Below are 13,004 nucleotides of genomic sequence, written 5' to 3'. Positions count from 1 at the left end.
AGATCACTTCCTGTTTTGGTGGGGTTCGTGTTGTTAAGTCTTTAGTTTTCTATATTGTGATTTGTGTACTATTGTTTGTCTGTTTGTTTTTTTGTTTTGTAGCCCTGGCGTTGTCAGTTTGTTTTTGATCTATGAGGTTAGATGTCCCCATGGTATATATCGCCCCTCTTTTTTTAAAGTACTATTTTCATTAATTATTGCGGAATACCAACTTCACAATGTATAAAGTTATCATTATTTAAGGAGAGAATGTAGTGTACACTTCAATGAAGATTTAAAAACACTTTTAAATAGTTTAATTCTAAAATCTGAACAACACTTGCTTAATGGATTGCAGCAAAAGCTTGCTAAATCCTATTCAATTCTAATTCTCTAACATCGTACAAAGGGCATTGTATTAAGAACGTGTCAAATAAAGCATATACAATTCTAAATTAGAAAATGAATGTTAATGCAATAGATTTTAACAAATAATGTAAAATATAAATTAAGCTTCTACGTTTAAAAGTCAGTGAGTCCTCCTGCTAATGAAATCGTAATATTATGTTTCACACAAAATCATAAACTCAATGCATTTATCTTTTCGTACAATGTTGGCTAATTGTTAGTTGCAACTAATTTTCAGAAGTGACACATGTATGTGAAGTTAGCAGCCGGTTCGTTATTCGATATTCAATATCCAACTGGCTGCTGGCAGTCGGTTCGATATTCAAATTTAATTGAAAATCATAAATATTAAAATTTTCGATAACATTAAATGATACTCATAGTTAAAAGGAGTGATAAGATATGTAGGACATAGTTTTTTTGACACCTTCTAGCTGTCTAAATTCTCGTCGTCCTCAAATACAAACCCTTATGTAAATCGCACATTTGTCTTTATGAAATACAGATTTTTAACAATAAAACGACATCAACGGTGTATTTTTATACATGATATTTCTAGAAACATTAAAAAACGACCACTTTAGTAAAATTTAAAAATATAAATAGAAATAATTATGGAAGCCAAAATAAAAAGAAATATATAATGAATAAAACAGATCGCTTAAATGACGATGAAACCCCCCTGGTCTTTCAATGTACATTAAATTCGATGAACTGTTAGACGATGTATATATACAGATGGTATCAAAAGGATTTCCCAGAATAATGTCATCTTCGATATCTACGGAGGGCTTAGATTGTCACTTTTCAGCTAAAAATTGTCAAAATTTCAGGACAAAGGCCATGGGGCAATGGTGAGACCCTCTGATTTCTCAATCTTTCTAATATTTTGCAGACAGTTAGTAAATATGTAGATACAAACTTGAATAAAAGGAATTTGGGTAAACTTCCTGTCTTCTATATTTACGGAGGGCCTAAAGTGCCAGTTGGTTTTTCAAAATATATAGTGAAAACCTACCAGAGACCGCTTAAATGACGGTGAGACACTCTGGTCTTTCAATGTCCATAAAATTCGAAGAACTTTTAAACAATATATATATACAGATGGTATCAAAAGGATTTCCAAAAATAATGTCATCTTCGATATCTACGAAGGGCTTAGATTGTCACTTTTCAGCTAAAATTTGTCAAAATTTCAGGACAAAATGCACGGGGCAATGGTGATACTCCCCTGATCTCTCAATCTTTCTAATATTTTGCAGACACTTGACTAAAAGGAATTTCACCATTGCCCCGTGCCCTTTGTTCTGAAATTTTGACAATTTGTTTGCTGAAAGGTGACAATCTAAGCCCTCCGTAGATATCGAAGATGACATTATTCTGAGAAATCCTTTTTATACAATCTTTATATATACAGCGTCTATAGTTTCGTCGAATTTGATGGACATTGGAAGACCAGGGGGGTCTCCGGTAGGTTTTAACTATACATTCCTTTTTTTATATTTCTATATGTCTCTAGAGTGACTGATTTTTGTTTTGTTTTAAAAAATATTATATATAAAATTACATCTTTGGTGTGGTTTTATTGATAAAACCTATATTAGTGATAACGACAAATATGTAACATATATTAGGGTATATATTCGAGGACAACGAGAATTTACGACAGCTTGAAGGGGTCATAAAACGATTTCCTACTTATCTTTTCACTCCTCTTAACTATGAAAACATGCTTTTAATGCTATCAAATATTTTATTTTTTAATGATTTTCAACTAAATTTGAATATCGAACCGACTGCTAACAGCGGGTTGGATATTGAATATCGAATATCGAATAACCAACCCGCCGCTAACTTCACATACATTCTATTCCTGTGGTAAAAAAGCCTTAGTCTGCCCTTTCCTGGATCTTGATATCTTTATCTTTAACGGGAAGCTTAATACCAAAATTTATGATAAAAGAGATGATTTTTCATTTCCTATTGTTAATTATCAATTTTAAGATGGTGACGTTCCCTTGTCGCCATCTTATGGTGTTTATATATCTCAACTTGTTCGATTCGCTCGTTTATGTAACAACGTATTTGATTTCAACGAAAGAAATCTCTGTATTACTGAAACATTATTGCACCAGGGTTTTCGATATCACAAACTAGTCAAAAACATTTACTAAATTTTATCATCGGTACAAGGACATCATTCGTAAATATAAATCAACATGCAGACATCTTATACGTTCAGGTATTTCACATCCAATATTTTATGGTAATATTCTTTACAAAGCACAAAAATGTCGGCATTCACCTCAAAAGCTAACCAAACCTTTAAACAGACTTATTCGGAAAGGATATAGTTACGATACTGTTGTCAAGTCATTAAGGATTAAAATTGAGAATGGAAATGGGGAATGTGTCAAAGAGACAACAACCCGACCATAGAGCAGACAACAGCCGATGGCCACCAATGGGTCTTCAATGCAGCGAGAAACTCCCGCACCCAGAGGCCTCCTTCAGCTGGCCCCTAAACAAATATGTATACTAGTTCAGTGATAATGGACGTCATACTAAACTCCAAATTATACACAGGAAACTAAAATTAAAAATGATACAAGACTAACAACAACAGCCAGAGGCTCCTGACTTGGGACAGGCGCAAAAATGCGGCATAAAAATTGCATATTTTGGTATTAACATTGATTCACTCATATGGTCTTTGCATCGGAAATAAACACATTTATTCTAAAACCAGGTGTTGGCATGATACGGGTTATGTTCTTCTCATATATTTTATGATGGTATGATACTAAACTCCTAATGGGAGGGATTGTACTTGATTTTCATATGATGAAGACATAATCTTTCAATCAGTTTAATTGAGGTCTGGAGCTGGGATGTCAGTAACTGCTAGTAGTCCTTTGTTCATTTATGTATCATTGTCATTTTGCTTAGTTTCTTTTGTTACCTTTTCTGACATCGGACTCGCACTTCTTTTGAACTGAGTTTTACTGTGCGTATTGATATGTGTTTCTTTATTCTACATTGGCTAGAGGTATAGGGGAGGGTTGAGATCTCACAAAACATGTTTGAACTCCGTCGCATTTTTGCGCCTGTCCCAATTTAGGAGCCTCTGGCCTTTGTTAGTATAGTATGTTTTTTAATTTTAGTTCATTTATATGTTTTGGAGTTTAGTGTGACGTCCATTTTCACTGAATTAGCACACATTAGTTAGGGGCCAGCTGAGGACCCCCTCCGGGTGCGGGATTTTTTCGCTGCATTGAAGAACTATTGGTGGCCTTCGGCTGTTGTCTGCTCTTTGGTCGGGTTGTTGTCTCTTTGACATATTCCCAATTTCCATTCTCAATTTTATTAGTATTTTAAAAATTCAAAGTTTTGTAAACAGTTAATTTATAATTATGACCATAGCAATGATAGTTCATGTCAACATAGAGTGCTTTCTACGAGACTGATGATAGCCTCGGGGAATAAAAACTCCACCAATAGTGTCATTGACCCATTTGTTGTAACTAAACTCATCATAGATACCAGGATTAAACTTTTGTATTTGCTCCAGACACGCGTTTAGTCTACAAATGACTCATCAGTGACGCTCGAATAAAAAAATGTTAAAAAAGGACAAATAAAGTACGAGGTTGAAGAACATTGAGGACCAAAAATTCCTAAAGTTTGCCAAATATAGCTAAGGTAATCTATTCCAAAGGTAGAAAACCATAGTATTTCAAAAATTCAAAGTTTTGTAAAAGATTTATTTACAAACAATTATGACCAAATAAATAATAATTCATGTCAACACAAAAATGCTGACTACTGGGCTGGTGATAGCCTCCGGGAATAAAAACTCAACCAGCAGTGGCATCGTAAATAAACTCATCATAAAAGTAAGAATAAAAAAAATAAATTCAATGGTTCAAAATGACAGATCACTTTATACGTTGAATCCAGTGCAAGTAATTTGGTTAAACAGTGATATTTAATCTTAAAAAAATAAAGAGATGTGGTAGGATTGGTTATGAGACTATCAACCAGAATCTAAATGATATGGATCTGAGTTATAATCAATCTGACCTTTAGCGAAAAACAAACCCTTTATTATATTGTCAGCATTAACCTAACCAAATGTGAAACATATATATGTCAGCATTAAAATAGCCGACATAACCAAATGTGAAACATATCAAACGAGAAAATCAACGAACTTTAACGCAATATGACAGACACCAACCGTCTACAATCACTGTATTACAGACTCATAATGTCTGACATGCATATAAAGAATGTTGCTGGGTTTAACGTATTTGTAAATGACCACTCTGTGGACATAACTCATCTTATATCAAAGGCTGTAAATTGTGTACTCAAGATGCACGTTTCGTCTACAAAAAACTTATCAGTGCCGCTCAAATAAAAAGTGAAAAAGGCAAAAAAAGTACGAAATTGAAGAGCGTTGAGGACTGAACTGCCGAAAGGACCACAAGATTCTTAACTGTAAAGAAGATATATTGTTGAGTGAGTCTTACAATGACGTCACTCCTATTTGTTCTTAAATTGTAGTAAATTGTATATAAACATGAACATGGTGAAGGTGTAATATCATAAACATTTGAAAGAGAAATTGAAAAAAAAAATATATACTGGAAACAAGTTTATGATTTATGAGTCCATGGTTAGTAGAACTTTAACGGCTTTTAGAATAAACAAGCAACTGAACTAAATAAAGCGCTCCCATATCTAGAGAAAGTGCACTACAATACAAAAAATAGAAATCCAGAAATTATGGCCCTCTACTTATATAGGTGAATGATCATGGATTCTAGGAATTATGTAATGTCGTACAATTCTGCAATGCATGCTTTAGTAGAAACGTTTTTAGATGGGATATTCCGTTCGTATAAAGACTACTATCGGAACATCCAAACGTCCAAACAAAAAAGTATCTCTGAAATAATTTTGTAAAGGTTTCAAGTAATGTATTGTAAAGGTATTCCTGAAAAATAAATACACCGTTAGAATGGACTTAATGATCAGCCACATTCAAAAAATAAAATTAATAATACTACGAGAAAACTAGTTTCTACAAATGCAATCTTATGTGTTGCGTTCCCCGTGTGAAACTGAAATTGACACATCTAGAAAATTGCAATTATTGCTGCTTATATGTTATTGTGTCCAGTAACGTTCCAAGTAGGGTAAATTTAGGGTAAATTAGGAAGCAACTTAAGCATTACGATGTTTTACTGTTATTGTTTAGTGGATGAAAAGATCACCACATCCGGAAATAGTTTCAAATAGAAATTACGTTGGTGCAGAACAATGAGAGCAATGTCTTTGACGACAGACCCCCTCCCCATATAACCTTGATAATAGTTGAAAACAAGAAACAAGAAATATATCTTATTTGATAGGCATACCTCAAAGTGAATGGTGTATTACATTTTCTGTCATAGGAACTAATTGTTTGATTAAATCTACAAAATAAAATTCAAAAATAAGCTGTTCGTCTTTCGTTTATATCCGGTTTTATTCTTCCGACTTATTCTGATTAGGTCCGTCGGGAAGTTTCAAAATGTAATTATTTTGAAATATTTATATTATTTCTAAATAATCTTTCCCGTTCAATGAGTCGAGCTCAATATTCTAATTACATTAATCCCAAATACATTACATTGTACACTTATCACGTAATCCTTTATGTTGTCATTGTTAAAACTAATAAATAGTTATGAAAAACAGAGTTGAACTAATGACTTCAACAAATAAAAAAGTACATTCCGGTTATATAACTATACACAACCACAGCCTACGAACTTTGTTGAGAATGCATTCATGATTACAAAATGGGCGGAATTTTATAACTAGCTCATGCATGTTAGATTTCAGCCAACTGTATAGATGATAATATTCCAATTGATTCCCAATTTGTGATTCATTTAGTAAATATCATTTGTAATTATATTTGAATGCTTATTGTTATAATAGTGTTTGCTATTGTATGAATATAATTCGTCAAAGGCTGTAACTTTTTATTGTAAATGATGTTTCAACATAAAATACACAATATGACAATATTCAAATAACACACAAGTCACAAGTTTGTTGATCTGTTGACATCGCGATAGATAATAGTTAATTAGAAACAATAATCAGTTCAAACTTCCGCGAAACAATAATGTTGCATATCACTTACGCATTGACGGCCTATTTCATATCAATCATTTGCTATTAACTTGTTGGTTTTCCAGGATGAACACAAAAGTTCAAAAACCATTCCAGGGTTAATCGAGAAAGGGAAAAGAAACGAGTCTGTGTACTATACTTTTCTTCTCATAATTATATCTCCATTATTTGGAGTACCATTTCTTTAACGTAACCTGTATTCCATCACATCATCAATTCAGGATAAATCCGTCATAAAATCAATACCAATATTGGAAAATGTTATCAGATTAAAATAATCGCCATACAATCCAAAATTAGTGATCAATCAAGGTTTTAATGTTAATTGATCCGATACAGCTGTCTATTTAAGTGTCTGCTTTTTCAGAATGTTCTTTCGGAAATATATTTAAGTTCAAATAAGCATTATATACAATCTGACAATTCTTTACCATGTTGATTTCGCAAACGAAAGTTGATTTTTCTATTGTGTTTTTGTGTGTAATGTTTTCAATGGGTATTGCAGAGATGAATGTTCTAAAACATATCTTTGTTACTACAAAAGATAGAAGAATTCTTCCTAGCAGTACATCAGTAATAAAGCAAATAACATTGTCTCCAGCTGCTTGTGCGTCATTGTGCTCCATACAGGAAACTTGTTGCTATGCTAGTTATGACATGAAAACAAAAGACTGCTACTTGGATGAATCTTGTTGCCCCAAAAATGAGTCTTCAATTGATGCAGTTATGTTAATGAAAACTACAGGTAAATTTGTTGTTTTTACTTGAAATGGAAATAATAATCACCTCTTTTTTAATAATGGTTGATGAAAATTTAAGTATAAATATGTTTACAATCAGGGGGTTTGCTTTGGGAAGAATCAAGAAATAGACACAAAATCATTAAACCTGTATTTTTATAAAAAGTTTAAGCCATAAACAAAAGCAATTACTCGATTTGTATTTCTATTTGTAAGTGTACATAGTAAATGCAATACCAGTAAAGTCAGCGATGTTAAGTCACAGATGTACCTGGTACCAAGCCGTTGTTTATTGATAGCTATTGATAATTTCTAGTTGATGTCTATCGTGTATAATAAAAAGCTTTTATATGACAAACTTTCATATTCGGTCTTGTTATAAGGGAAAGATCATTTCAATGTTTAGATTGCTTATTAATTTATGGAACAAAATACTCCTTCACCATAAAGCATCTTATACATAAAACTTTTTCTGATATCTACTCAATCACAAAATTTAACATGGGTAAGTCAGGAAGTTGTTACCTTTAATCGGGAACAATGGATTGCAAGTTACATTCAGGCTTTTTTTAAAAATAAACTACTTCCCTTAGTTTTTGAAAACTTTCTTAGGTCATGTTGGTGATTATTTGCAAATATGTTGTGAAATTATAAATGATAATGCTTAAAATTTGGCTACAATGTACTTACTAACTAGGTGTAATCATCATGTTTTTGTAAGAGAAGATGTCATCAGTGTTGTGCTAGTTCAATCACGTCTAAGGTTTTTACGGCCAAAGATTTGGAACTTTGGAAGCAAGATGCTCGTTTTAGTTCAATTAACATACATTTTAATGCAGGAATTTTGAATTGACGATTATTTCAAGAATTTAAAATTTCAGTTAATAATGATTGGAACAAAAAATAACATGGATATTCTGTGCATCACATGGAACTTAATTATTTTTTAAGATAATGTAGTTTTGTTGTTTTAACTAAATACCGACAGGTCTATCCACTACAATCTGACCTACGACTACGTTTTACCACTTGTAATTTTACGCTCGAATCTTCGAGAAAAAAAAATACGATTTTTAATTAAACGGTCGAAATCGTACGATTAGACAAACGACCGACGTAAGATCTGAAATTGCATGTTTTTTTGTGAAACGATCTTTGATCAATATATTCCAAATATTTTATTCTGTACATTCAGATTCATTCCCAAACAAATGGTTACAGTACGAAAATAAATGCCTCTACTTCAGCAAAGAGGATAAATCGTGGGACGAAGCTAGGGTTAGTATTACGATTTCAATGAACTTGATATTTTATAACTGAAATTGTAACATCCTATATTATTATTGTACTTTGAAAGTGGTGATCAATAGTTTCTGTTTTCAGTTAATTAGCATCACATTTTGATTTTAGTAGTGACTGCAACTGAAATTCTGAATACTGTTGGTCTTGTAGCCATTTTCACTAAACCGAAACACATTTAGCAACTGATCGATTAAGTTACAATTATAATTAAAAAAAACATGAAAAAAAGACCTAAATGTTAAATATTTGTGAATGGTAGTCATAGATGGATCCAGGGGGTCCTGGGGTCTCTGTCCCCGACCGTTACGTGGGAAAAATGTGGTTGTTTATATAGGGATCACTGAAGCATGAACCCCGTCACATTCTGTATGTATATGCCTGTCCCAAGTCAGGAGCCTGTAATTCAGTGGTTGTCGTTTGTTTATGTGTTACGTATTTGTTTTTCGTTAATTTTTTGTATATAAATTAGGCCGTTAGTTTTCTCGTTTGAAATGTTTTACATTGTCATTTTGGGGCCTTTTATAGCTGACTATGCGGTATGGGCTTTGCTCATTTTTGAAGGACGTACGGTGACCTATAGTTGTTAATTTCTGTGTCATTAGGTCTCTTGTTGAGATTTGTCTCATTGGCAATCGTACCACATCTTCTTTTTTATATTGTAGCGGGCCCCCTCTTATGGCAGTCAATGGTCTCCCTTATAAAAGTTCTAGATCCGCAAATGGAAGTTAATGGGTATCAATATACCCTTATAACCCATTTCCAGTGATGAAAAAATAAGCGAAATATAAAAAATGGCTGATCTGCAACTACGGTACCTAAGCTTTGTCGATTAAGATTTAAATCCCCAAAAGAACATTTGACTCAATGTTTTTCCTAATGTTTGAATCCAATGATTTTATTGTGAACCCTCCAATACCATTGGAAGGTTTAAATACTTTAAGACAAAAAAGCCTGCATTACACTGAATCATTATCAATAAAAGACTAACTCATGACTATTACCAGATTATTTTATAATATCATTAACATAGTGTAGAAAACTATAAAATCTATATGGTTTCAAAAACAATTTTTATTCACACTTTCCGCACATAATGCATTTGCACGTGTTGTTTATGTTTCATAGTTTTGATTGTTCATGGAAGACGTATCATTCTAATTTATACATACAATAAGGCGATATGAATGACCTGTAAATAGAAACGTAGTATCATTTGATGTTTGCTATTATAGTTGACGTGCAAGTATAACTATGGAAGTAGGCTAGTAGAAGTCGGTTCTAGTTTAGAAAACGACTTTTTGAAGAATGTAGCAACTGAATATGGCCAAAGTATGTATATTGAATGCTATGGAAATACCTCACATGTACATTTATGAAACAACTATGTATTTCAAAAATATTTAAATCTATAAACATTGCAAAATCTTGCAAGTTCGTGTTCGTACAAAATCACAAAAGAAAGTAACTGTCTTAATTGTATTCATACACAGTGAGTTCATTCGCGGTTTGTTTAATTTGCATAAATCTAATTTAATTTAGTTAAACTAACTGACACATTTTACTTTTTTTTCAAAAGCTAGAAACACTTTTGTATAATGATAAAATTGAGAATGGAAATGTGGAATGTCTCAAAGAGACAACAACCAAACTAAATAGCAGACAACAGCCTAAGGCAACCAATGGGTCTTCAATACAGCGAGAAACTCCCGCACACGGAGGCGTTCTTCAGCTTGCCCCTAAACAAATATTTATATTAGTTCAGTGATAATGGACGTCATACTAAACTCCTAAATATATATAAAAGAAACTAAAATTAAAAATCATACAAGACTAACAAAGGACAGAGGCTCCTGACTTGCGGCAGGCGCAAAAATGCGGTGGGGTTAAACATTTTTATTTTGAAATCTCAACCCGCCCTCTATACCTCTAGCCAATGTAGATAAAAAACAAACACAGAACAATACGCACAATAAAACTCAGTTCAAAAAAAGTCCGAGTCCGATGTTAGAATAGGTAACAAAAGAAACTAAACAAAATGACAATGATACATTAATTAACAAAGGACTACTAACAGTTACTGACATACTAGCTCCAGACCTCAATTAAACTGATTGAAAGATCATAAAGTTTATTATCTACACACGATGTCAAAATTTTAATATATTCTATTGTTTATATTTATTGTTTATAAGAATACCATGCAAAGCTGGCACTTGATTTTTCTTGACCATGTTTACCATATTTATGTTGCATCTGTAATATTCTACATTATTCTAATAATGTGAAAATAGTTTGTTGTTTTTACATGCATTAACTTTGAATAAATATTGTAGCTTACTGGCTAGGTGGAAGTGACACACAAAATGAAGGTACTTTTACGTGGGTCAGTAGTCAGACACAATTAACATTTACTGATTGGACGGACACCGAACCAAGTGGCTTTCCAGGAGAAGATTGCGTTCGTATCTCGCAATGGGACCTCAAATGGGGTGATATCTACTGTAGCAGACAATACAGATTCATATGTGAACAAAAGTAAGATCTTATTTAAAATGTAGCAAATAAAACGTTTATCCTAAAACATGCAACGCTTTATAAAATTTGTGTGCGTAGGTTAAAAATTTCTAACAACCATAAGATAAATACACGTGAATCCATTTAAGATATGTAGTCAATACTCAGTCAATGTTTGACAATATTTGATAATAAAAAATGCGAAAGATATGTTTTAATAACTTTCTAAAAGCAGGATCGTTCGTAGTTCCTGAGATAACCAGGTATCATGTACCAGATAATTTGGTTGGGTTTGTGTTTTTCAATCTTTAGTTGTCGGTGTAGTGTTTTGTATACTGTTGTTTGTCTTTTGTTTTTTTTTGTTTTTGTTTTACATTGCATTGTCAGTTAATTTTCAACATACGATTTTATATGTCAATTTGGTATCGTTCACCTCTTTTTTTATCTCTTTTATAAGCCAAAATGTTTATGGTTCTCGTAGGTAAAGGCCAAAACAAATCATCAGCATATTATTATTCAAAGAATGTATGAATGAGGTTTTTAAAATGACTTTTGCTAGTCTTGTTTTTTCTTTCATTCTTTCAAATACTCGGAATCGTCTGATTTAATACATGTAATGGTGTTACAACTGTTACCCTCTTATCCCCAATTTCCTTTTTATAGTTGTATCACTTTCAATTTAAAAAACAATTTGTAATTGTCAATATAAAATGTATGTAAAATTAAATAAGAGAAAATCATTTCCCGCCAAACTTTCAATGACTTATATCCATAAAAAAGGACATTGACCTTTAATAAGTGTCTGCGTTTTTAGATCTGTTTTATACAAACTATCAATGTATAACATTCTTTAAAATACTTGCTATTTTAAAACAGAGTAGTCAACATCATTAGTAATACGGATTATCATCTATAATTTGTAATCTTTTATCAGCTCTTTAAAGTTGGAATCTGGGTTTCGGATTTTCCTATATTTTGGCATCTACATTTGTAGCACGACTGAAAAAATACATGTATATTGTTGAAATGTGCGTCTGACGTTGTGCATGGGTAACTTTATGCTATTACTACAACTTGGTCAATATTCCTATCTGTGAATTTGTTGTACTAGAGGGTATCATTATCAAAGTAGTTATTTACTTCTAAACGTTCACTATATTTTTCTTTCAGGATCGAATAATTGATATGGAAAGGATAAGACCTAGCAGCAAACACTTTTTGAATGTCATTGAATTAGTTGTGATATCATGACGAATGTAATACATATGTTTTGAAATGACGATTTAATGATTTGTGTTTTTGTTTGTTGTTTACTATTACTGAAGAATCAAAAGTAATGTTGCAATATCATCATTACAATCATGAAGTAATTAGGCAACGGCAAGACTATAAATTTTGATACCATTTTCATCAGCTTTTCCATGATCATAATCCCCGACAAAAAGGGAAGTCAATGTTTTACATCATCAACTGAATTCCCAGTATTCCGTAAGTACTATGTTTCAAAAACTAAATTGAAAAAACATTCATTCAGTTGGAAGCATCAAATGGGAAAATGTTAAGAACATTATACTGTAATACGGAGATAATTATTGGAGACAATTATGTAATACATTTATATGACGTCCATATTAAGCTTTGTAAACAAAGTCATGTTCTAATTAGCACAAAATATGTTTGACATATGCGCACAAACTTATTGTTTATATTCTCGTTATTTGCATTGCTATCCTGATAAATATATGCATTTTAGCAGCTTACATGAACTTCAAATATATATACAAACAACATATATCAACCCTCCTTTTACGTTGTTTGATAATATCTAACGCGTGAAGTTATCATTTTTTAAGTAAAGTATAGTATAGC

At 32.1% G+C, this 13,004-nt stretch overlaps 2 protein-coding genes across 2 annotated transcripts in view; both read left to right on the top strand.

Annotated features, from left to right (window-relative positions):
* Positions 1–13,004, top strand: part of LOC127717519 (uncharacterized) — a 159,821-nt gene that overhangs the window by 55,311 nt on the left and 91,506 nt on the right. The window lies entirely within an intron of this gene.
* Positions 6,990–12,429, top strand: LOC127717520 (C-type lectin domain family 17, member A-like). The gene is made up of 5 exons (XM_052223199.1): positions 6,990–7,324; positions 8,515–8,597; positions 9,854–9,950; positions 10,955–11,156; positions 12,306–12,429. Exons 1-5 carry the CDS (start codon positions 7,012–7,014, stop codon positions 12,313–12,315), a joined length of 705 nt encoding a protein of 234 aa, XP_052079159.1. The 5' UTR covers positions 6,990–7,011; the 3' UTR covers positions 12,316–12,429.

This window comes from Mytilus californianus, unplaced genomic scaffold (assembly GCF_021869535.1).
Source record: "Mytilus californianus isolate M0D057914Y unplaced genomic scaffold, xbMytCali1.0.p SCAF_10, whole genome shotgun sequence".
NCBI lineage: Eukaryota > Metazoa > Mollusca > Bivalvia > Mytilida > Mytilidae > Mytilus > Mytilus californianus.
This window is presented reverse-complemented; position numbering and strand designations above follow the sequence as displayed.

Coding starts and splice junctions, on each gene's coding strand:
- LOC127717520 (XM_052223199.1), top strand. CDS start 7,012: ATGTTGATTTCGCAAACGAAAGTTGATTTTTCTATTGTGTTTTTGTGT. Junction 7,325..8,514: donor TATGTTAATGAAAACTACAG/GTAAATTTGTTG, acceptor CTGTACATTCAG/ATTCATTCCCAAACAAATGG. Junction 8,598..9,853: donor AATCGTGGGACGAAGCTAGG/GTTAGTATTACG, acceptor TTGCTATTATAG/TTGACGTGCAAGTATAACTA.